The sequence below is a fragment of the Phocoena phocoena genome, chromosome 6 (genome assembly GCF_963924675.1).
Source record: "Phocoena phocoena chromosome 6, mPhoPho1.1, whole genome shotgun sequence".
In the NCBI taxonomy this organism is placed as follows: Eukaryota; Metazoa; Chordata; class Mammalia; order Artiodactyla; family Phocoenidae; genus Phocoena; species Phocoena phocoena.
In genome coordinates, this window is record NC_089224.1 from 85,122,838 (window position 1) to 85,148,413 (window position 25,576).

General features: G+C 40.1%; 1 protein-coding gene across 1 annotated transcript in view; it reads right to left on the bottom strand.

Annotated features, from left to right (window-relative positions):
* GRIN3A (glutamate ionotropic receptor NMDA type subunit 3A) overlaps window positions 1-25,576 on the bottom strand; it is a 143,661-nt gene that overhangs the window by 21,684 nt on the left and 96,401 nt on the right. The window contains exons 5-6 of the mRNA XM_065878977.1: window positions 22,710-22,825; window positions 13,593-13,744 (exon numbers count right to left, since the gene is read on the bottom strand). Of these exons, the coding sequence (XP_065735049.1) occupies window positions 13,593-13,744; window positions 22,710-22,825 (268 nt within the window). The remainder of the gene's footprint in view (window positions 1-13,592; window positions 13,745-22,709; window positions 22,826-25,576) is intronic.

Genomic DNA, 25,576 nt, shown 5'->3' on the forward strand with positions numbered 1-25,576 from the left:
CCCATGAGCTGTGAGCTCTCAGAGGAGCTGTTACTGTCCCAGCCTCACTGTCCTCATCTGTAAAGTGGTGATAATAATCACCTGCTTTATATATTCTAAGAGTGAGATGAGGGATTGCATATAGAAATATTATGTAGAAGGAGAAATATCATCCCAAGAGTTAGCTAATTTAATGGTGAAACAGATATTACCAGGAAGATGGTACCACTTCTTTGAAATAAAATGGTGCACAATCAGAATTGCTTTACTCCTGCCTTGTAGAGGAGGTAATGTGATGCTGGATCTGAAATTTTAGTCAGTGTGAAGTCGAGTTCCCCATTGTTCCACATTTTATAAACTTTGTAGTTCAGCATTATTATGGGACTCAATGCCATTGTTTCAGTTTTCTCCAGCCATTATTCTTAGTCATTTCCATGGAAAACACTATTTGTCACTCTTTCCATTTATCACTGTGGGGGGATTTGGATTGCTGGACATTCACTGCAGGAAGCACATTAAAAGGACTGGCTGATTGTTTTGGAAGAAATCAGGATCCTGACACCACTTCCATTTCAGTAAGCCATTTTTTTTTTTCCTCAAGAGTTTTCAGGAAAAGGGCTGTGAGGGGTTACATGCAAATACAACTGACACTGGAAAATAAAATAGAAACAGAAGTAATGAGAATTGAGGCTCATATAAAGCTTCATCTTCCAAGTTATTCAGCAGAACAAGTTTCTGAGTAATTCACACAGTCACTCTGGGAGCTTTACAGTTGGAAGCCCTCACCTTTCTGTGATTTGCTGGGCACCATCTTTAACATCTGTTTGTATTGAGGTAGCCACTGTGTAGACTGTGGAACCACATTGCCGTGAGTTTAAAAGCATTCATGAGCATCAGAGTTCTCACCTGCAACTCAGAAATACTATAATGTGTCATATAATGTTATTATAGGTTTAAGTGGGATGACATCTAAAACTTAAAAAAAAAAACACAACTAAAAGAGCACACCAGCGCACATTAGGGGCTCAAGAAATTTTACACCTTGTCTCCTTACTTTTCCCTTTCCTACTCCTTTATTTGCTTTCTCCAAAGCAGAAATTTGACTCTGGCTCTATGTGTTTTATCTTCCTTGGATGTGACAAACCTTGTTTGAAGTTTAAATCCATTTAACAAATATTTCAACAACATGGATGGACCTAGAGGGTATTATGCTAAGCGAAATAAGTCAGAGTGAGAAAGACAAATACAGTTTTCACTTATATGTGGAATCTAAAAAATAAAATGAATGAATATTATAATACAGAAACCGAGTCACAGTTACAGAGAACAAACTAGTTGGCTCCCATTGAGGAGAGGGGTGGGGGGAGGGTCAAGGGAAGATAAGGGGATTTAGAGGTACTACTAGGTATAAAATGAGTAAGATTTAAGGATGTAATGTACAGCACAGGGAAAATACGGGCAATATTTTATAATATCTTTATACAGAGTATGATCTATAAAAATAGTGAATCCCTATATTGTACACCTGAAACTAATGTTGTAAGTCAACTCTACTTCAATAATAAAACAATCCATTTAACACATATATATTGAGCACCTACTATGTGCCAGGCCCTGTGCCAGGTAATGGAATTTTCTGTGGTGAACAAGACACAGTCCCTTGAGAAATCTACAGTTTAGTAAGTAGTATGGCTTTAAGGTTGTATCACTATTTGCTCAGTCTTTTATGTTTATCATGTATGTTCAAAAGGATCAAGAGTAATATGCTTGATTTTCTTTTGTAATTCTGGGATGGTGTTTAATATGAGCTTTGGAATATATGGTTTTTCAATCATAGTTTTGCTATTTAACAACTCCGTGATCTTGGGCAGAGTTACTTATCTGAGCCACTGTTTGCTCATGTGTAAAACAAGGATACAATTGCTAACTTATAGCATCATTTTCAGAATTAAATGAGATAAAATGCATAAAGTATTAGACTCAGTGCGTAGCACATAGTAGGTACAAATATGGTAGATATAACAATTATTGCCTACTGGAGACTTGTCTAGAAAATTCTAATTCTAGTAGATTGTTTGTATATATACACATGCAGATATACTCAAGTACTTATTTGTTTTCTACACAAATATCTATTGAGCATCTGCAATATGAGAGGCATATGGTAGTGACCTAAGACAGATACTTTCCCAGCTATTTCTGTCCTCATGGAGCTTACCGTTTTTAGGGAAGGTGCACATGAACCAAATTATCATGCCCATAAATGTACAGGGGCACCTGTGGTGAGTGTCACAGATGAGGAGTAACACAATAGGAATTTAATCTTAATCTAGTCAGAAAGATTAACAGAACTTTAATTGGGGAAGTGATGATTGAGCTGAAATCTCAGGGAGAAGTTAACTGGATGTTTAGGCAGGGATGCGTGTTCCAGGAAGAAGGACTTCCATGTGCAGAGGCACTGGAGCAGGAAGAGCATATCAAGTAGGACAAACTTAAAGCCAGTGTGGCCAGAACAGGGAGGTCAAGGGAGAGCGTGGTATTAGATGAAGTGAAGAGATGATCTGACCATGCCTTAGACACTGAAGAAAGGGCAACATTTATTCAATCATTCCTTTACAGGGCATCATTTATCCAATTATGTTTTGACGTATAAAGCATTGAGGGCATTCAGAGATGGTCCCTACTCAGAAAGCTTACCTACTGCTGAGTGAACTGAGGCATTAGAGATTGTGATTAATTACAGCACAAGATGGAAAAAGAAAGATGTCATCAGAGAGGTAAGGGCAAAGAGCTATAAGAATTCAGAGAACTGAGAACTTGTTGAGAACTTCCTAGAATTCTTGCTGGGGACAAATGGAGGAAGATGTTTTTCCCCAAGAAGTATTGTTTGATCCTGATGAAGACAAGGGTGACAAATACCATAATAATAGAAGTAGGAAAAGGAGTAGGCATAGATACCAGCAATTAGTTTAATGCGGCTGAAATACTTGAGCAAAATATGAGGTTAGCTGGAAGGAAACAGATCAAGGGGAGTTTTGAATGTTTGGCTGAAGACACTTGGTTTCCATATGACAGGGAAAGGACAGATGAGTGACCAAATCAGAATTTTATTCTAAAAAGATCAATCTGGCATTGTTAAGGGTGAGCTGAACAGGGGGAGTGCCTGGCAGTTGGGAGAGCGGCCAGCAAACAATGACAACTATGCATGTTTGTCTGGAATATGAGAGCCTGAGCTAGGATGAAAGAGGCACTAGAGGTGAAAGGTGAGGTGTATTCATTTGCTAGGGCTGCCATGACAAGTACCAGAAATTGGATGGTGCTTTCAACAGAAATTTATTGTCTCCCAGTTCTGGAAACTAGAAATTTGAAATCAGGATGTTGGCAGGGCCATGTTCCCTCTGAAACCTGTAGAGGAATCCTTCCTTGCTTATTCTTAGTTTCTGATAGTTTGCCAGCAATCTTTGGTATGCCTTGGCTTGAAGCTGCATAAACCCACCCTCTGCCTTCGTGGTCACATGGTGTTCTCCCTGTGTGTCTGTCTTTGCATGCTAGTTGTCTTCCTATAGGGACAGCAGTCATTAGATTAGGGACTCTCTCTACTACAGTGTGACTGTTTAATCTCATCTTTGATGACCCTATTTTCAAACCGGGCCCTATTCTGAGGTACCTTAGGACTTAAACCTATCTTTTTGGGGGATACAATTAGACCCATAACACTAGGCCCGGTGTCTTACTGGACAGAAGGACAGACGGAGGAAGCAAAGGTGAGACTCCAAATGTGACTGCACTGGCTTCCCAGGCTGACCAGTCCTGTGCTTGGATGTTGCAGGAAGCCACCTCTACTGTGTGATGAAGGGCTCACATGGTGTGTGTAAGGGCTCCAGGGCTCCTTGCCCCACACCCCCGTACGATACTGGCTTCTTATCCAACTCCCACAGCCACATGGGAGGAAGTGTCTTCAGAGGAAATGTCGGGGCAATTTCTCACATTCTTAGACTTGGTTAATACCATCTGTGAGATAAAAAAGATGGTTTTCTGATATTTTGTGACACTTCACATTATAGCCACTAGGTGATGATCTTCACACATTTCCTTCCCTTTTTTTTTTTTTTTTTCAAGCTGGAATCTTCAGAGCCTGGAGAGTTAATTGTTTAGCACTGGGAATAATTAAGGAGGAGTCCCGTTTCATGTGATTCCCCCACAGATTTCAGTGTATGGAAATCTAAAAAAGTGGAAGGAAGACTGTCTCTCACAATAGTCCTAATCAGTCTGAGCACTGTTCACACCTTTTAGTTGCATAGTAAATAACATTTCATAAATATTCACGAGTTCATTGAATTCAACCAGGGGAAAAACAAGGACTATTAACAGTATGCGATCATGGGTTTAACGGATGCTCGAGCATTTCTGGTATATAAAAGAGGAGACCCTTATTCCATGTTATCTGTTTAATTGCTCATTAGCATGGGTAAAGCGGGACACTTGCTAGACTTAGTTTTCACTGTATCAGAATTAAAACTTCTGTCATTTATAGTAACCAGAGAGCAACAGAGAAGCAGTCCTAGCTTTGTGATGATATGGGGTGATGAGAAAACAAGACTAGAGAATTGTAGGTCTCCAGCTTGTGCACCCAGCAACTGGACTTTGAAATACCATTGACCACATTTAAAGAAAGTAGTTACTGTTGTTTCTTTAAAGATCTGTTTTAAGTTCAGGCTAATGGTTTGTATAAGCCACCTTCATGTTTTCCCACTCAACCTAGAAGCTGAGTTGGACAAAAGGAATAACATGATACTGTAAATGCTGGTTAATCCAGCACATTGCAAAACAGAAAATTCCAGAATCATGTATTTCTCAAGTCCTCCCCCCAAAAGTCTTCAGTTCTAGAACATGTAAGTAATATAATATAAAAGAACATTTATGTTGGAATTATAAGGTGTTTCTGATTTTTTGGAGATGGGTCCAGGAGTAATATTTTGCATGTGTTTATTATTTATCAAATATTTTTTCTTCTATGTGCATAGCTCTGTACTCAGGGAAGGAGGGGGGAACATTTGCTAAGCTAGGTGTTCTCCATAAACTATCTCATTAAATACATTTTATTACTTACAAGCAGACTATTATTATCCCCAGTTTTGGGGTGAGGATGTGAAGTTTTAGAAGTTTCATGGCTTGCACAGACACAGTGATGGAGCCAGGAGTCAAACCCTAGGATGTCCACTTCCAGAACTGAAATTCTTTCCATTATTCCAGACTGCCTTCCATACTAGAGAGGATGTCCCTGCCCTCGTGGAGATAATGGTGGGCTCCAAGGTAGAACACAGGAAAAGTCAAAGACCTATAATTTATTCCTGGGTCTAGCTGTGGCTGCATAACAAGTGGGCCAGGGAAGGTGGCCACCTGTAATTTTAGAATCCCTGAGGAGGGCACCACTAAAAGCATGTGGAGTCCTGTGCATCCAGCATGGTTTGGTGCGGTGTCTCTGGAGGGTGGGGCCAAATTGCATTGCTTTTAATTTGGTGCCTTGGTGTCTTGCTCACGCTCTGACCAGAGGGCTCTTCACTCTACAGGGGCTTCCCTCTTCCAGAAAGCCTTCTCTGATTCCTACTTGCTCTTCTGTGAGTGAGCCATGGGCTTGCCTGTGTCACTGTTCCACCTTGCATCTTCTTCTACTGCTGCCCCTGTCGGGTGTGGTCTAGGGCAGGGGTCCCCAACCCCCAGGCCACAGACTGGTACTGGTACTGGTCTGCGGCCTTTTAGGAACCAGGATGCACAGCAGGTGGTGAGCAGCAGGTGAGCCAGCAAAGCTTCATCTGCTGCTCCCCATCGCTCCCCATTGCTCACATTATCGCCAGAACCATCCCCCTCACCCCAGTCCTTGGAAAAACTGTCTTCCACGAAACCGGTCCCTGGTGACAGGGGGTTTCTTCACAAGTCTGTCTCTACCTGCCTGTGAGCTCTGTATTCATCTCTGCATCAGCTGCACCTGGCTTGGAGCTGGCACACAGGGATTCAAGACATGTTTGCTGACAGATGAATGAATGAATGAATGAGTGAATTTGTCCTGGTAGCAGAGTAAGAGAAGGTGAGGCCTTTCTGGGACTGGGCTCCCTTTCTTCATGCACAATTCCACTCCACATCATAAAAGGACATAGGTACAGCTTTGTGTTTCTTCAGGTTTCCAGAAAGCGCTACCTGGATAGGTTCCATCTGACCTTATGCTTGGCTTAAATACTAAACTTAATTACTTAGGCTTGTCCAAGGGAAGCACTCAGCTGTCAAGGTGGTTCTTGACTTACACAGGTTTTCAATTTAAAGCAATCTACAGTCATTAACTCTCCCTGCCTCGCCAAACTTTCATCAGGTTGAAGAGCAGACAGTGACATTTTAAATTGAAAAAGGAAGGAGTAGGGATGAGAGAGGTGCAGGAGGCTGTTGAGATGTGACCTAGTTGTCAAGAGCAAAAAAGGACTGCATTAAGACTCCCCCCTCCCCCACTCGCATACCATTCCCTTTGGGTCTTTAAAAACAAACTGCAAAGAAAATTGACAGGCATTGAAGCTTCTTGATGGGACTGTGTGATCTCTTCAGAATTCAGTGTATAGTTGACTAACCCATTACTCCTTCCCACAAAAAATTAACAGAGGGAAGAATGGGTCTGCTGTGAGAAAGCGCCATTTTCTCAGTGAATAGATATTAATAGGTTTCACACTAGATGCACGTTTTGGTGGTCTGGGGCAGTGGTCAGGGATGGAGAGCCTACACTGGAGGCCAGTCAGTTCATTGTCTTCCTCTGTGCCCCAGGATCCAGATCTTCAGCTGGTTAGGTTGCGATCCCTCTAAACGCACCTGCTTGAGAACCACAGCACTCTCTTAAGCTGGACATGATGCTCGGCTCAATCTTAAGGGCAGGAAACAGGCTTCAGAGAATTTAAGTGATGTGCTGAAGGTCACTCAGTTGGTTCATGGCAGAGTCAGGACAAATATGGTAACTTACCATTCATTCAGCACCTACCACATGTCAGACACTTTTATGTACATTATCTCTGTTCCTTACACCAAGGCGAATCATCAAATATTCTCTCCATTTTGCATAGGAGGAAACTCAGAGAGGTTAAGTAATTTGTGTTCATGATGTTTTGATGTACCTTTTACATGTGGATATTTTGACACCGTGGTTGTTTTTGCATTTGTATCTCTACCGTGGTCCTAGAAACAGACCATTTACACTTCAGCTTAAAAAAATGGCCTAATAATGAGCTTCACAGACATCTTCACTCCACCCCTGTTCCATGGCCTCATCCCTTACTGGATGGAGTTCAGGAATGGGGAATGCCAAGGATGGGTAAGATTAAGAATGAATTAAAGGTCAGGTTGGGGTTGGGTGCCAGGAATGGGGTGAGGTCAAGGACTGAGTAAGTTCAGGGATGGGGTGAGGGTCAAGTTGAAGGTGAGGTCATGGGTGGAATGGGGCAGTTTCTTAATGTGCACTTTCCTTAGTAATAAAAGAACACTGAAAAGATTAGTGATTTATTTTTAGACTATTTCAACATTTCCTTTTCCTTTTCCCTACCCTATGTAATCGAGGTCTCTGGATTCCTGAAATAGAGCTCTCTCCAGTGCAGTGTTCCACTTCTTGCTTAGTACGTATTTGTTTCCCTAAATACGCAGTGACAACACAAGGAGACCCATGGATTCAGAGGCAGAAAACCTTGTAAAAACCCAGGAAGATATGGACTCAACTGAGGCTCACAGAGATTCAGTAACTTTCCCGAGGACATAAAACTGCCTCCTCACAGTAATGATGGGGCAAGGGTGACTCCCAAGACCAAGGTCATTCCAGTGGCCTGGTTGTCCTTCTCCCTTCTTCCTGATCAGTGCAAGGCATGATCTCCCTCCCTGCCGGTTGGACCTCTGCAGTTGTAGAAGCTGCACATTCATAGATGGTCAGGCTGCCAGTGCTTTCCTTCAGCTGGCCCCATCCCCACCTCCATCTGCCATGAGGGGCTGTTCTGGACATTCTTTTGCCCTTCCAGATCCACTTTTCACCTCTTCCCATCCTCCTTTGTGCACTGGGGAGGTCCTGTATGGACCCCATTGACAGGCTTCCTTTGCTTAAGGCAGTGGTGGAAGATGGAGGGCCAGAGGAGACTAAGGTCAGGTATTTACTTCCTGGCTCTCTCTCAGCCAGGTCACTGTGGCATGGCTATGTCCCTAACCAAAGGCTGCAGCTCCTATTAGAATGCCCTCTCCTGTGCCTCCCTGGGTTCTAGGAGTGGCTCTCTCCATTTTTCCCTTTGAGCTAAGGTGTGGTAATGGCTCCTTCACTTTACCTGCCCTGAGAGATTGCACTATTTCTGTTGGTTTCCTTAAACCATACCTCTGCCAAGAGTTTCTTGAAAACTCTCCTTAGACTGTTTGAGTATTCTATCCATTCCCTGCCCAAACTGTTTCCTCTTCCTTCTTGACTATTCCCAGTTGGTTAAAAGGCACATTATTCAACCCAGTATTTAAAGGAGACTTTCAAAAAGAGGTATCATCATATATCTTAATAATTCCTTGAAGAATTTTGGGAGTTTCCTAAGCTGTGATCTGCTGCCTTCCTTTTCCTGGTTTGTAAATAACAGATTTCACAAAACTGTTGCCCTGGAACTCTTAAATTCAGTCAGTGACTCAAAAAAAAAATTACATTTTTTTGCTGAGTCAGAGGGAAATGAAGGCAATTTAAAGCCTGCCATATATGTTCCCCTGTGGAATCGATCCATGAGTCCACTGTGGGAAGAGGCACCGCTATGCTAGGAGGATCGTGAAGAAACATCTAAGGTCAGTTTAAAATTCCTCTCTGAAAATTGCTGGAGTCTGGCCTGCAGAATTGGACCTGCAAATATCCTAGGTGACTCTGGGAGCAGATAAAGCCCTAAAATTTTAAAAAATGAGTTTATCCTCCAGAGAGATTGCAGCTAGACAGCTCTGGTGTTGCCAAGAGATGGGAGGTGAATAGATCAAGGTTCTGACAGGGGACCAAGTATTAATGTCCAACTGTGAGAAACAGGTGGAAAAAAGCATCTTTCATGTCATGTTACTAGGTGACCATGTATTATTCATTAGGCAAATGAGGATATTTTTTTCAGAGTGAAATTGTTTAATTGCTTTGTGACAACATACATGGACTAGGACTGTACCTGGAAAATGGGAGGTCAGAGGAATGTCTTTCTCAAGAGCACCTGTTGGGAGAGGTACCCTCCAGAACATACCTGCTTCTGCTGTGCTGTGCTCTGCACCCCTCCCCCTGGGGAGAACGAAGGAGGAGGGATGTGTTCATTAAACTACCATTTTATTAACTCTTCACAAGAAGTTACTGAAGAGATGAAGAAGCTGAGACTGAGGTGGGTTAGTGATTTTTCCCAAGTCAAGTGGATGGTAGAGGCAGGCTTCAAATATGGCTTCTCTGATTTCAAATCCAGTCCTACTTTCTTCACACTAATAGCCCAGCAACGTATGACATTTGAGGCAAAAGGGATGGCAAGCAAAGTACTGACAAGCATGCTTCCTTCTTCTGACCTTTTCTGGGAGAAAGCTAAACCGCCCACCCAAACAGCAGGTAGAGACTCATGGACTGAGTGATAGAAAATCCAGCAGGCACAGGGCCTTCAGAGGAGACTAAGCTCAGCCAGTGAGCTGAAGACGGGTTTCATTTAATTACATTGTATCTTTAGGTTCTGTGAGGGTGACATCCTGAAATTCTGTCTTAGGTTGTTCAAGACAAACATGCCGGTCAGTGCACAAGGATATGCACTCCGTTTAAATGCACACAGGTGAGCAACATTGCAAAGCAGATTGTTACTGCACAGACCAGAATATGCAGTAGTGCAGGCCACCATCGCTGAGAAGTGCTCCATACATGTTCTTAACATTCCCTGAAGCTGGGGGTGGCACCCCCATCTCTACACACACATGGATGTTATCATAATTTTTATTTTTGTCTCTGAAGTTCCAATTAAGGGTACACCTCTCTTCCATTCTCCTCATTCCTACCTCTCGCCCCCTTCCAAATTCAGCTGACCTGGAAAATGGGGCCAGGGCTGTCTTAACAACCATAACTTGATCCTGATATCAGCCTCTTATCCAGTTGCTTCCAGCTCACTACATCCAGAATTTCCCAAATGCCTCTCCCCTGAATTTGTCCCGTTAAAAACCATGGTTGAAAAAATATGTGGTGTGTTTTGCACATATCATCTGAACAGTTTATGGCTTTTGCTGATTATTTGTTTGTTTTTCAAAATCTGCCTTCTTTTTTGTCCACACTTAATTTGGTTTCGTTTGAAATTACTGATAAATCCATACAGCCCTGGAACAGTTGAAACCTCATCATCCTTAAGGATGTAAGTTACTTTGTGGTTATCATATTTGAGTATAGGCTCAGTATTTTATAAGCATTAATTATCTGCCTTAATTTTCACCACAATCCTATAAAGTAGACATTATCACCCCAATTTGCAGAAGCTGAGGCTCAGAATGGACAAGTAACATGTCTTGTATCACATGGGTGGTGGCGTTCAAACCTAGAACTGTTTCCAAAGCCCATGCTTTCAACCATTATGCTATACTGTAAATATATTAAATATTCTAATCTCAGGATGATGTAAAGGAAAGACTGTAATCACTGTATCAAAGGTGGGAGGGCTCTTGCATGTGATTAAATCCAAATACCTCATTGTAACGATGACTAGAAGTGGGTGGGATGGGAGAGAGTGTAGAAGAGGTGGTTGGTTGCCTATTTAGCATTCATTCTCCTGTCTCCTTCCTAAGGGAACCCTGCTTTCATTTCATTTCATTTAGAGAACTCCATTCTCTACGGGGCCATGTATTTCAAGGGAAGCTGCCCCTGGAGCAGCTAATAAATTCTGGAGGATGAGTCATGACTGGCTAATCTGTCATGGTGATCTCATTCCCCTCACCACTGATTGGCTTTAGACATGGACAGGTGACATAATTTTGACCAATGAATATGAGGAAATCTGGAGAATTTCTGGGAAGGTTTCCTTGTAAATAAAGCTGCAGAAAGATACCTGAAGATATCTGTGAACCCCAGGAAGTTCTCCTGATGGAAGGAGAGGAAGTATTAATATTTCTATTATTTACTATGCCAGGTTTTTTACTTGGTCTCTCCATAAATGACCTCTTATTCTCAGAACAAAATGACAAGGCAGGTTTTATCATATCCATTCATGGCTGAAGAAATTCAGACTTAAGAGCAGTTAAGTCACTCAGTTGTTAATTGGTAGAGCCAGGATGCAAGTCCAGAAATGTATGTCTTCAAATTTATCATGCTTTGTGTTAGATATTTTCACACTAGAATCAATAGATTTATGTTAGTGCTTGTTAGTCTCCAAAAGTATGTTCCCCTGTATGTGCCCAGGTGGAGTTAGGTTCTGAAGCTGAAGAGCCCTGCACCCTCAGAGGCTTGCCCTGGAAGTCAGTCCATCCAGCTGATGTCTTGGTCTGATGGTCCTCTGAAATGCAACAGCCTAGAGGTATGTTTGTGATCAGGGAGGTGCCAGTCATTCTGTATTGCTGGCTTTGGGGGCATGACGAGGAGGCTCCCTTCGTCTTGTCTAATGTCTTGCTGTCAACTTTGAATCACTTGGAGATTTTGGTTGGAGTTAACCATGGTCACAACAAATGGTAGGACACACGAAATGATTGTTGCTTTCTTTGCACAGTTTAAGCAATTGCTTAGTTTATTTTCTTGGCTGAATTAATTCAGCTGACCAGTGTAAGCCCAATTTTATTTCTTTTAGGAAAAGCCATGAAAATATCTCCAAAAAAATATAAAAATGCTTGCCTTACAGGGTTGTAGTGAGAACCAATGAGTTAATGTCCCTAATACAGTTTTTGTCATGTGATAAGAAACAGAGCATGCTAGTTCCCTAATTTGTTATTTTCCTCTTTGCTTTCTTTAAATCTTTGCTCAATGACCATCTTCTAAATAAGATATAATATGAGATTATAAAGGGAGATATGATTCAGGTTGTATCAGGGACTATGGGCAGGCTCTGAAGAAGGGAGATTTCAGCTGGGAGTTTATAATGAGAAGGCATTAGCTAGGTAAATGTCGGGGGGTGGGGAGAGGAAGAGTATCTGGGAAGGAGGATGCAACAGCATGTGCCAAGACCTCAAGGCAGGAAAGCCACTGGTGTATCTCCATCTGGAATGACCATTGTGGTGGGGTGTAATGAGCCAGGAGGAAAGTTGCATGAGATGAGGCTGAAGAAGTAGGCAGGGTCAAGTCCCTCAGGGCATTGCAGGCCATGTTCAGCATTTCAGATTGTTCCCTAATTAACATGGGAAGCCATCGCAGGCTTCTAAGTAAGAGAGTGATCTGCCACGTGGAAAACAAATTGGAGAACGGCAGGCATGAAAACAGAGAGACCAGTTAGGAGACTTTTGCAGTGGTCCAGGTGAGGGATGATGGCTTGGACTAGAGTGATGACAGTGGAGATGACAATGGGCATATTTGAGACATATTTTATAGAGGAAAAGATATGGCTTGTTGATGGATGCAGAAGGTGAGATGTGGGAGGCATTAAGGATCCCTGCCAGTTTCTGGAATGAGATACTCGACGGACAGAGGTGCCATTATCCAAGATGTGATGCACAGAGAGAAAAGCAGATTTAGGAGAGAAGAGCAGGGTTCAGTTCTGACAAGTTAAATGTCAGATGCCTGTAAGATATTCAAGTGGAAATGTCAAATAGGAAGGTAGATATATGGTTCTGGAGCCCAGAAGAAGAGTTGGTGTTGAAATACAAATGTGAAAGTTGTTGGCGAAGAGAGGCTATTTGGAGTCATTATTGTTGGCTTTAGATTTTTTTTTTCAAATGTCAGGCAGACCTCATACTGCTTTATTTGGCTTCTCTTTTAAATACTGGAGCCTGTGGCTCTTGTTACACCTTTTAGTCTCCTATCTTAATCATCCAATTTCTGGCTCACTTTGCAGGTTTCCTTCTAATTACATCATAAAGGCAGAGCATTGCAATAAAAAGATGTAGATTCTGACTGTTTGTGTGCCTTGGGCAAATCACTTAGCATCTCTAGATATTAGTTTTCCATCACTAAAAGAAGGGAATTGGTTGTTTTCAGTTTAAAAAATCTAGGATTATCTAAGAATTACCAGTTATAAGTTAATATCTATTGCTGTAAGCGGGATTCATCACTGGACCACTGGGAAGTTAGATCCTGAGAATATTTTGAAGTCCACATTGTGACCAGCAACAGTTAAACCAAACACTGTTAATGTCAATCTCAGATACTATTACTGTAATGCAGAACAGCATTTCTTCTGCACTTGTGGATATAACATATAGGCAAAAATAGAAATTCAGACATTTACTCATCAAAATAGCATCACAGTTAAATCCAAGACAAATCTGTCTTATGGAAAATTCCTATTGAATAGCCATCCTTCAAGTGAAATTAGGAGTAATCTAAATACCATGGTGAGTCTTAGGAGATGTAATAGCCTGGATTATTGGCCACATATGACAGCATTTCCTCATATTTTTCAAGGTAAATCTGTACAAAGCATCAACATTATCAGCAGATTTTCCCTTACCTCAGTGACAGCGAAACTTCTCTTGCCACAGGGAACCACCTTGTACCACTTGTCATGTAGCACATCCATAAACCCATGTGACTTGTATTGACTGATTAGCTCGGATATATTGGAGGTCAAAGGAGAGTTGGGAGGGAGACCAATGCCGTATCCTAGGAGAAAATATAATCTCAGTTGAGTGTTTCACCTGAGAGGTTCCTGAGATGTTGCCACCACGCTTGCGTGATATTGCTGTCAGGCCTGGTAACAAGGGCATAGTGAGCTTTCACCATCTTTCCTTCAAAGGACTCAAAAATGTCCAAGGTATATGGGAAGGGGGAAGGGTAAGCTGGGACGAAGTGAGAGGGTGGCATGGACACATACACACTACCAAACGTAAAATGGATAGCTAGTGGGAAGCAGCCGCATAGCACAGGGAGATCAGCTCAGTGCTTAGGGACCACCTAGAGGGGTGAGATAGGGAGCGTGGTTGGGAGACGTAAGAGGGAGGGGATATGGGGATATATATATACGTATAGCTGAGTCATTTTGTGATACAGCAGAAACTAATACACCATTGTAAAGCAATTATACTCCAAAAAAGATGTTAAAAAGATGTCCAAGGTATGATTACCTTGGACCTGCTACCTCTCTGAGTAAAAGAGATGAGTCTGGAAAGGAGAGGAATAAGCTGTGTACTGTGTACTGGGGTACATTGTATTCCAAGGCTTTCTGCCCTTCCCTTCAAGATATTCTTTCGAAGCCATCTTTGAGGTCTTTACCAGGGCTAGGATTCCCTATCTACTTCTCCCAGAACCCCCCCCCTGGACCTTAAATACACAAAATTAGATGAATTACAATCCCTGGTTTATGAAATACTCTTATCATTGGTCATGCATGACCCTTTTTTACTTTTATTTTATTTTTCAATAATAGAATGAGACCATGTGAATGTACAATATAGCATAAGTACTAAAACATCAACAAAAACTTGTCAAAAAAAGGGAGTCTGATAAAACCAAGTGTTGGTACAAATGTAGATCAATTAGATCACTTATTCGTTGCTTGTGGGAATGCAAATTGATGTACCCACTTTGGAAAACTGTTTGCTATTACTTTGTATAGTTGAAGATTTATAAGCTCTAAGACAAGCAACTTTAAATACATTCCTAAAGAACTCCTCCATAACCACACCAGGAGATATGTACAAGAATGTTCTCAGAGGCATTGTTCATAATAGCAAAAATTGGAAACAACCCAAATGTTGACAAGAGAATGGGTAAATAAATCATGGAATGTTGACACAATGGAATATTGTATAGTGTGAAACATATGAACTAGAATAACATGGAATAATATGGATGACTCTTAGCAACACTGAATGAAAAAGATCAATCCCAGAAGATTATAGCCTGAATCCATTGTGTAAATGTAAAAACATTCAAAACAAAACACTGTATTTTTAAGAATTCATATGTATTTGATAAAAGTATATTCAGAAAAAAATCAAGGAATTGATAAACCAAATATCTGTGACAATGGTTATTCAAGGCAAGAGAGGAAGGGGAAAGGATGAAGGAGGAGCATAAAGAAGATGTAATTGTTGTCAGAGTTTTATTAATTAGCTTGGACTCTATCCTCACTTAGTATGGGGCTTTACTTGCTTTCCAAACTGTTAATCTCTTTGAAGAGCCATGTGAAAGAGCTAATTACCTACATTTTGTCTGTAGCTATTGGATAGCATAGTTAAAAAAAGATGTATTGCCCTCAAGATGACTGAGGAAGACAAACTGAAACTATAGCTAGCTCCTTTTTTCACATATAAAGACCAAAAGGCTGTCAAGAATCCTAAGATACTTCATGGAAACAAATACTTGCTATAATGATTCCATCTTACAATTTATTTCCAAGGACATTAGTTTTTGTTCTTTTTTTAAATTACCGATACACAAATCCTTTTTTAAAAAATATAGGGCTTGAGATATGTGTATAACTAATAAAAGAGAGGAAATAAGTAATACAGAAAAAATTTTTGCGTTTTAAAGAGCTATATGTTTTTCTCCCCCTGGTAATTTTGTTTGTTCCTTAACAATGGCGAGTCAAGGAAATGATGACAGCGTCAAGAGCATTATTAGAATTTTCCATTCAAAGAGCTATTTTGAGTGCCTATTTTGTGCCTAGTAGTTTTGGTTTGAAAGGCAAGACTGACAATAAAAGACTTTACACAGGCAGTCTGTTCTTCTGCTGATTCTACCATGAAATAACATTTTTTTAAAGTAATGGGTAACTATAAGGAAGTAACTGATTTTCTTTAGAAACTTTTATTATAATGAATGCTATTGACAAATTCAGTTGCATAGATTTTCATTCAGTACCTATTTACATGTCAGGCACAATACTAGTCATGTGTATGATAATATTCACTGACTAATTCACACATTTATTCATTCACTCATTCATCCATTCAACGAATATTTATGAGTGAATAGGCACTGTGTTAAGTGGTTGGGATTTAGCAGTGAGCAAGGTAAATATGGTCCCTGCTGTCACGGAGTGTACACTCTCTTAGGGAGACAATGCACTGCATAATGATTATTTCATTACAACTGAGACATCCCAGCTTGTACCAGCTTGAGGGAGAAGAACTGGGACATATACAAACAAATAGTAGAAGATCTTGGAACTATCTGGTGGGTATGGGTTGATGGTCAGGATCATTAGGCCAGGTTTGCTGAATATTTTATATTTTTTCCCCTGGAGGCAATAATTTTCAACAACAACAATTTCTAATACTTATAGAGGGCTTACTATACACCAAGTACTGCTCTATAATAAACTTTTTACATGTCTTACCCCACTTTGTAGATCATGCACTAGTCTAAGATTGCATACTGGAGTGTGGCATACAGGTTAGTTAAATCACTCTGGGATTCTAATAATGAGAGCTAGAACATACTGAGCCCTACTGAGTGCCAGATACCATTCCACATGTGTCTAACCCCTATGTGAACCCATGCAGAATAGAAACTTAAAGATTGAATAAATATACAGCCGAAGTTCACACAGCTCATAGATGGCAAAGCTAGCATTTGAAATTAGGTCTGTTTGAGTCTAAAACCAATGCTCCCTCCACTGTATCCATTATAGCATGTGACCAAGGCACAGGAATACTTGACCTATTCCTCCCCTTCAAACAGGCCCTATCACTACAATCATATTGATATAATCTCCCTAAACCAGGCAATGCAGTAAAAAACTACAATCATCTAAACTGGTGGTTTGAATTCAGCAGACACAAATATATATTATTCACGGGCAGATTTTGTCATAAACTTTTCAATAAGTTGTGTAAATATAGTATAAGTACAGCCCCAATTGGTATATGATTGTACATAAATGACGAAATTAACTAGCAAGGACCCTCCCTGACTATATTGTGTCTCCTAAAAATCCCCTTAAAGCCGGTAATTCCAGCACAGGTTACTGTAATCATGGCAGAATTGTTTTCATTTGATAAGCATTTATTGCATTCATCTATTCATTAATTCCACAAATAGGGGTTGAATGCTATTCTGTCCCAGACACTCTGCCAAGTGCTATGGAATTTACCAGGTTAAATTAGACACCAAGTCTATCCATATGAAGCTCATGGTGGCACGGAGGAGATGAGGCATACATGAATAACTACACAGCATGGTAGGATGTTATAGGACTTTGCTTGAGAAAAAAAGAGAGGTGAGTCATAAATTCAATAAACATAAAATATAATGACAAAGATGCAATGAAGAGGATGAAGAAAACTGTTGTTATGAGGAGAGAGATTGCTACCAGATGAAATGATGAGAGAAGGCATCTTGGAGTGATTCTTGATAGTGGTATTTTGGATAGATGAGACCAAAATGCATGATAAGAAAGTTTAAAAATTGGAAATTAATATTTACGATAAATTTAAATATTCTTAGAATTTTGGCACTACAACAAAAGTATAAAAATTGCCATAGGGAAAAAGCTATGTTGAAGTTGCAGAGACATTTATAAAAAATTGCTACATAGGAGATAATAAATATTAAATCACTCCATTCCATCATGTCAAGGTTAATTTGTAATTGACCACTAAAAATAGATTCCTGTTCTTTAAAATTTTCTATGTTAATACATATATTAAATATTGATATTTTAATAATTATTGGCATAAATTATTATTATTATTATCTAATTAAAACAAACTATGCATATGGAACAAGGGGAGAAACAGAAAAACAAAGTTATGTGGCAATTAGAAGAGGTACGTGTTAAAAGACATAAAAATCAATTTTATTCAGAAACATAAAATAGTAAAACCATTTTTGTCCTCTTTATCAGCTGCTTTTCAAATTTGATTGTGTTCATTGGTCAAAGAATTCTTATTTTTAAATTGCTGACTCAACTTAGCAGCCTGAGTTGCTTTCATTATCATTAGAAACGTGGCTTTGCAATAAAGACGAGGTTGACTATTTTGTGGTTGATAGATGAAGCAAAATGGAATCCTTCAAGCCTAGAGATGAAGGCTTCAGGCACCCTTGAAATTGGATACAGCTTAATAGCCCAAGAGAACAATTTTCAGAATAGAATTCTGATCTTTTCCCCATGGGTAAATCAGCTTTACTCAGCTAAGAGTGGTGGAAATATATTTTGGCTAGCAAATGTATAGTTAGAAATTCATAGATTTCAAAAATCGTCCTGAAATGTGGTTGGAAAATAGATATTTTTAAAATAAAATCTTAGATAGGGTTAAAAAGACTTCAGGAAGAAAAATTAATTTCGTTTTACGGTCTGGCCTTGGAATACCATATTTAGCTACTGCTGGGCAATGGTTGAGAACATATTGGAATAGTCCTAACCTTAAAGGAGACTTTAAAAATGGGTTTCCCTTACCCCCAGCACATCAAAGTGGAGAGAGAAGTATGTGTGAGAAGCTGAGATATATGAACACTATCTATCCTAGGATAATTTATAATGAATTGGTCTCAATCTATTAATTCAATATAATGAATAATAATAATCATTTATCGGGCACTTACTGTGTGCTTCTACATGCTTAACATACATTATTTTACTTACTCTTCATGACAACTCTGTCATAGATGTACTATTCACAAATCCATTATGCAGATGAAGAAGCTAAAGAACAGATTAAGTGACTTGCCCAATGTAGCACAGTTAGTAGCAGAAACTCTATTCTAACCCAAGTACTCAGACTCCAGAGCTAGTGCTCCAAGCACTGTATTAAATAATTAGTGGAAAGCAAGTAACAGAACAAACTCAAAAACACGCAAAGTCTTCAGCAGAAAGGTCACAAATCAGTACTGTGCAGTTCCATTACTCTTTCTTCTCATTTGACCTTTACTGTCAGCTAACTCCAATGCATAAATTTGGGACATGTATTCATTTATCACAACACTTTCTTTTTTTCCAGAGCACACAATATGTCTTCTTGTCCCTGGTGTATGGTTTTTAATATGACCAGAGACTTTCCACATGCTCTTGAATTCTTAATTTTGGTTTGCTGCACTGAAGACTTACAAAAAGGTTTCAAACTCAGTGTGGACTATTATCTTTCATTTGTCCCACTTGACCTTTAAGCCTTAAATAAATGCAGGATGGTGAAGTTGGGAGGGGTATTCAGTAGTCACACCGAGTTGATATAATGTCATTACTACAGAGAGCGAATGTATATTCAGCATGAAGGAATCAATGGACTCCGTTTTCTTTCCTAAGTTCCCAAAGTCATTTAAGCACTTTGGAAAGTGTATGCAGACCTTCAGGGTGCTTTTGATTATCTACAATAAGTGAATTAGGTACTTATTTCAAATACAACCTAATGAGTTATATAATACGTAATACATCATTTATTACATAACTGTTATATGCTTTGCATTATACTAGGTCCTATGATAGGATTACAGATCGACATATGAAACAGTCCTGAAAGCTAAATGGGTAAAAATTGTTCATAAATTGCTTTTATGATATATTTATGCCTATGAAGTCTAATTAATTAATAATAAAGTCCACATTTTCATAAGTTCACAAATTCTAAATGTTGCTAAAGGAAAGCATATAATATTTTTAAAAAATTTCATGAAGAGAGAAATATTCCATAAAAATCTATGAGATTGACTTTTTTGTTAAAAGCAGCAATCAAGACTTTTACTAGTATCTCTATCATGTTGTTTTTCACTTACGTGACCTCGCTTTGTGTTTTACAAAGTTCTGCTTTTAGGTTGTAAACTTGTTCACAGAGGCAGTATTGAATTAAAATTTCTGATTTGCACCTCACCCAGAATAAACCTGCAATGTTTTTTTTAGAACAAGCCAACAATGATGAGACCTGTTCTCTGTATTCAAATCTGTAGTCTCTCTGCTCTCTTGCAGAGAGAGCACTTCCTTGCGCCATTTTGTATTTATCCCCTTTGAAAACAATGTGGTATCTGGAGATGATGGGAACTGAAAGACACAAAGTCTCAGGAGCACAGATGGAAATGTAAACAGGAAACCAGTGGGGAGTTAATTGTGTGGCATCTGGCACTGGGGTCTAGCAGAGGCAAACAAGCCATCTCACCACTGCCTTTTGACAAGATAGAGTTGGCCCCTAAGACAAAGGTGGAAACTAGAGTCCTTCATTCTTTTGCCCACTACAAATAATTCGTTGTTAACAGCTGCTAATGGCAAAAGGGACCTCAATTACCCAGTGCATCTAGGACAGAAAAAAAAAAGTAACATCTCTTCCATATCCCTAGATGCCACAAAAAATGGGAATTTTCCCATTGTTACATCAAAATGAGGTTATATAATGAATGTTCTTTGGTTTTCTAGTTTTTCTTTGGCTTTTCTTTTTGTGCCCTGCTACATCAGACTGTCATCCTTTTTTTTTTTTTAACATCTTTATTGGAGTATAATTGCTTTACAATGGTGTGTTAGTTTCTGCTTTATAACAAAGTGAATCAGTTATACATATACATATATTCCCATATCTCTTCCCTCTTGCCCTCCCCCCCACCCTCCCTATCCCACCCCTCTAGATGGTCACAAAGCACAGAGCTGATCTCCCTGTGCTATGCGGTTGCTCCCCACTAGCTATCTGTTTTATGTTTGGTAGTGTATATATGTCCATGCCACTCTCTCACTTTGTCACAGCTTACCCTACCCCTCCCCATATCCTCAAGTCCATTCTCTAGTAGGTCTGTGTCTTTATTCCCATCTTACCCCTAGGTTCTTCATGACCTTTTTTTTTTTTTCTCTTAGATTCCATATATATGTATTAGCATACAGTATTTGTTTTTCTCTTTCTGACTTACTTCACTCTGTATGACAGACTCTAGATCCATCCACCTCACTACAAATAACTCAATTTCGTTTCTTTTTATGGCTGAGTAATATTCCATTGTATATATGTGCCACATCTTCTTTATCTGTTGATGGACACTTAGGTTGCTTCCATGTCCTGGCTATTGTAAATAGAGCTGCAATGAACATTTTGGTACATGACTCTTATTTTTTGTTTGTTTTTTTGGGGTTTTTTTTTTTGCAGTAACATGGGCCTCTCACTGTTGTGGCCTCTCCCATTGTGGAGCACAGGCTCCAGATGCGCAGGCTCAGCGGCCATGGCTCATGAGCCCAGCCACTCGGCGGCATGTGGGATCTTCCCAGACTGGGGCATGAACCCGTGTCCCCTGCATCAGCAGGCGGACTCTCAACCACTGCGCCACCAGGGAAGCCCACATGACTCTTTTTGAATTATGGTTTTCTCAGGGTATATGCCCAGTAGTGGGATTGCTGGGTCGTATGGTAATGTTTTTTTAAACATCTTTATTGGAGTATAATTGCTTTACAATGGTGTATTAGTTTCTGCTTTATAACATAGTGAATCAGCTATACATATACATATATCCCCATATCTCCTCTCTCTTGTGTCAGACTGTCATCTTAATAGAATATCCCTACCACTAAATCTCTCTCTTCCTGAGTTCAATTCCTGGTTCAGGTGGAGGTAGCTTTGCCTGGAGAGGGGATTGATTTCTCTTAGGAGAAGGCTTGAAGAAACAGCATCAGCTGTTACATTCTCATTCATCACAAAAACGAAGACTGAAGTAAAAAATTTGCTGATGTGTTTAGGGGAGACAAGGACCAACTGTGGTTGGGGAATTGGAATCTGAATAGTCTCGATATACTAATTTACATACAGGAAAGTATAGTTTTCTGGAAGTAGAACTTGGGCACCCCCGTGGGATTGTTTCAAGTCAAAGTGCTTTCTGACAAGTGAGTATGGCTTCTTTTGGGAACCAGCATGTACTGTCAGAGGAGGGAAGCTGGGAACTGGGAGATGTGAAATTTGCTGGTTCAAACTACCAGCTCCATATATCAACTGTTGTCCAGGATGCAAGGAGCTACTGACAAAGCAATCTTTCTTTGGTCCTGAAGTCTGATTGATTGGTTGACCAAATTGAAAGCAAAAATTTGCTGCCAGTGGGAAGAAAGACAAACTCAAGGTCCCAAACAAGGTTTTGTTTAGGACTCTTAGAGGTTACTAAACCACAAAAGTTGATTTTTTTCTACTTATTTTTCAACTAGTGGAAACATTTATTTAAGGACCATGAGATTTGGATTCTAATTCCAGTATTATCATCTAATTGTGTGATTATGAGAAAGTGGTAAAATGTCTCTGGGTTTTCTTGTGGATAAAACTGAGTAGACTGGATTAAATCAACACTGGGGTCCTTCCAGTTATAATGCAATCATTCTAGTTTTAGCATCAGATTCATTACAGGATTTGGACATTAGAAAATACAGATTAAATTAAAACTGGAGTCCCTATTTATTATACTGTCACCACTCCCAGATATCTAAAGCAACATTGTTTGGATAACAATGGCGTTTTGGTTGTTGTTTTTCTAACAATTGGATGACAATATGTTGGTGGAGTAGGTAGAAAATAAATACCTAACTTCAGCAACTTAATAGCTGAGTGCTTAAGAGCTGAAAATGAAAACAAGGGAAGATGAATAGCTCTTTGCCTCTGACATTGGCATTTGTGACTTTCTAGGTTGGCAAACTGAGCACATTCCGAGTAAAAGTGAATCAAGAATGACTGATTAATACCTTCCATGGCAAATGGCTTCCCCACAGTTAGAAGTTTGCAGTCAGCGTCTACTGACACTTCATAATCCAGAAGGGCTTTGTCCATGATGAAGGCATCTAGTTTCTCTGGATCATTCCTAAATTTAAGACGAAGAGAAGAAAAGTGAAAAATGATTCATTAATAGACAGGAAACACTAAGGCTGACAGCTGGCTTTTGTTTAGGGAACAGAAACCTGGACAATAAGGGCAGTACAAGCTGGGCAGCTGCTGGCTCTGCCTTGCTGACATCTCACTGACCTGCAGAGAATAGACCAGGGGAAGCAGACACTCTTATAAGAGAGCATGACATCTTTCCAGTGGATTCATCTACCAGTTTCTTTCATTACTTCTAAATCCAACAACAAAACCAGAGCGACTATGAATTGAATGGAAAGGTAAATAGTCAAGGTTCATTTCTCTTACAATAACTGAATGACTTCTTTGTGTAAGCATTGTATTTATTGTTCTCCACACATTTTACCCCTTATAATAACCTTGAGGGGGGGTGGTAGTATCCCATTTTAACAGATGGAAAAATTCAGGCTCAAAGAGTCAAAGTAACTTAATCCAGTCTACATAGCCAGTAAGTGTTGGAGCTGGGGGTCTCATTAATCATTGTGTGAAAATTCTTAATTCTTTCTGTCATGATCACTATTATATTCTTCAGAGATCAGGCGTTATTTCATATTTGGGAGTACGTATTAAGGAAGTGCAAATAAGAGATCCAGCACTCTTGGGGAAAAGGGAGTTCAGGTCTCTTTAAAGTCCATAGACTGGTGTTCAGTAAATGGAATGGGAAGCATATGTAATAGATCTTTATAATCTGATTTATTAATATATCTCCAGAGATTCATGTTTCACTCCCATCCCAGGAGGCAGTTCAGGCAAAAATCATTTAAAGGCAGTTGTTTCTGGACTATATCAGTGAGTCGGCTGTAGGCTGGGCTCAAGGTGCCAGCAGACATCCTTGTGCATCCTTCACGTGTTCTCCCCAGTCTTTGGTCATAGATACAGAGATGGTCCCAAGGAAGGCGGTCAGCACTGGCTCAGCTCCACTTACAAAGGTGGCAAGGGAGGATGAGTTTCAAAGGGAAATGTTTAAGATGTATGCAATGGCTCTTGTTTTCAGCTACCTCAAACTTTTTTTGGAAAGATATAGGACATACATCCATTTAATAAGGGCTTTCTGACCCTCAGTGCCGTCCAAACAGCTTAGCAAAGAGAACAACTCTTCTCTATCCCATCTGGGTCCAGTCATTCCTCTCTTAGAGCCAAAAATGAGGCTGTTGGAATTCAGTACATAGCAGTAGCTTCTAAACTCAGAGGAGAACATGGCTAGGACCCATCAAAAATCTAAAAGAGAAAGACACCTTTAGACATCTCTAAGATTCATCATTGAGCAGCAAGTACCTTTTTGATGGCTTTTTCTGAGCCACACATGGACACACATTAAGTAGGTCAACATCCCTTCTTGGTGCCAATGACCATTGCTTCCTCTCTCTACTCTTTTAGGAGGTAAAATAGGCACTTCAAAATAAATCTCTTTTCCAGGGTTATTGAATTTAAGTTACAGTGAGGCCTATGTTTAACTATAGCCAAAATGAAAAACATCTCCCAGGTCCAGAGCTGTGGGAAGCTTCTAAAAGGGCTGGGGATAAGAACTGTCTCCTGGAAGCTGAAGATGAGGAACCTTAATGGAATCCTGGCAGTAAGATAAAAGTCAAGCTGAAAGATGCTTCTCCAGTCAAATCTTGACTGTCACAGTACCAGAATGTACCTTGTGAGCTACACAGGAACAAGTTACCATTTACTAATGCTCTGCAAATATTTGTGGCAGCAATAACAATACAAAAAATTAGGGCTCAGTTTTTCTAACCAGTATTTCCTGAGGTCCATCTCAGTGGTATCCCTAAATAACTCCTCATGATTTTGAATTGCAAAGTGAAGTTATCTATGGCAGGTCTCTATTGCATAGTAAGGCAAGAAGCAATTAGCTCACAGACTCCCATGGGGCCCTGAGTCACTGGTGAGGAAGTGGCAGTGTTTGATCCAGGTATAAGGACCTTCTAGACTGGTTGAATCATCCTTATAGTTGGCACAGCCATGGCCTACAGTTGTTTCTCCCATTATAAAATCATGCTGTCTTTTTGAGCATTCATTTAATAACACATATACCACAAAAACCATATAAACATACTAAAAGTAATTAATACTTTACTAGGGATTAATTTATTGGAATACTGTTACCTCAGAAAGCAGGGCCCTAAGTGAGTAGGATGAAGCCCAGGGGAATTCTGATGGGAGAGGGGAGGGACAGGTTTAACACAGGAACCTGTCTTTATAGGCGACTCCAAGGGTTGTGCTTGCAGGTCAGGGCACTGGGATGTCAGGGGGTAACTTGAAGACTGGTTCTTTGGAGTGGTGGCTAAGAGCATAGGCTTTATCTGGGCCAAAAGTAGAGAGAGAAGCCCAGAGAGAAGAAGGCAGAGGGCATTGATGATAAGCTCTGTTCCAATTTCACCTCAATCTATGAGTCACCTGGGGAGCTTTTTAAAATTCAGATTCTGGGACAGGGCCTGACAGTTTGCATTTCTCACATGCACCCAAATGCTATCTGGTACGCGGATGCTGCTGAAACATGGACTGTTTTTTGAACACCAAGGACCTACTTTCCAGTTTTGGTTTCCAGACTAGCCTGCAGCAGTGGTTGGATTCTAGAGACCTGGTTCTAGTCCTGACCCTGCCACTTGCTAGCTGTATTTCCATGGACAAGTTGCTTCTTTAGGAACTCAGCTCCTTCATCTGTGCCTGTTTTCCTACCTAACAATTTCTCCTGAGGCTAGAGGAG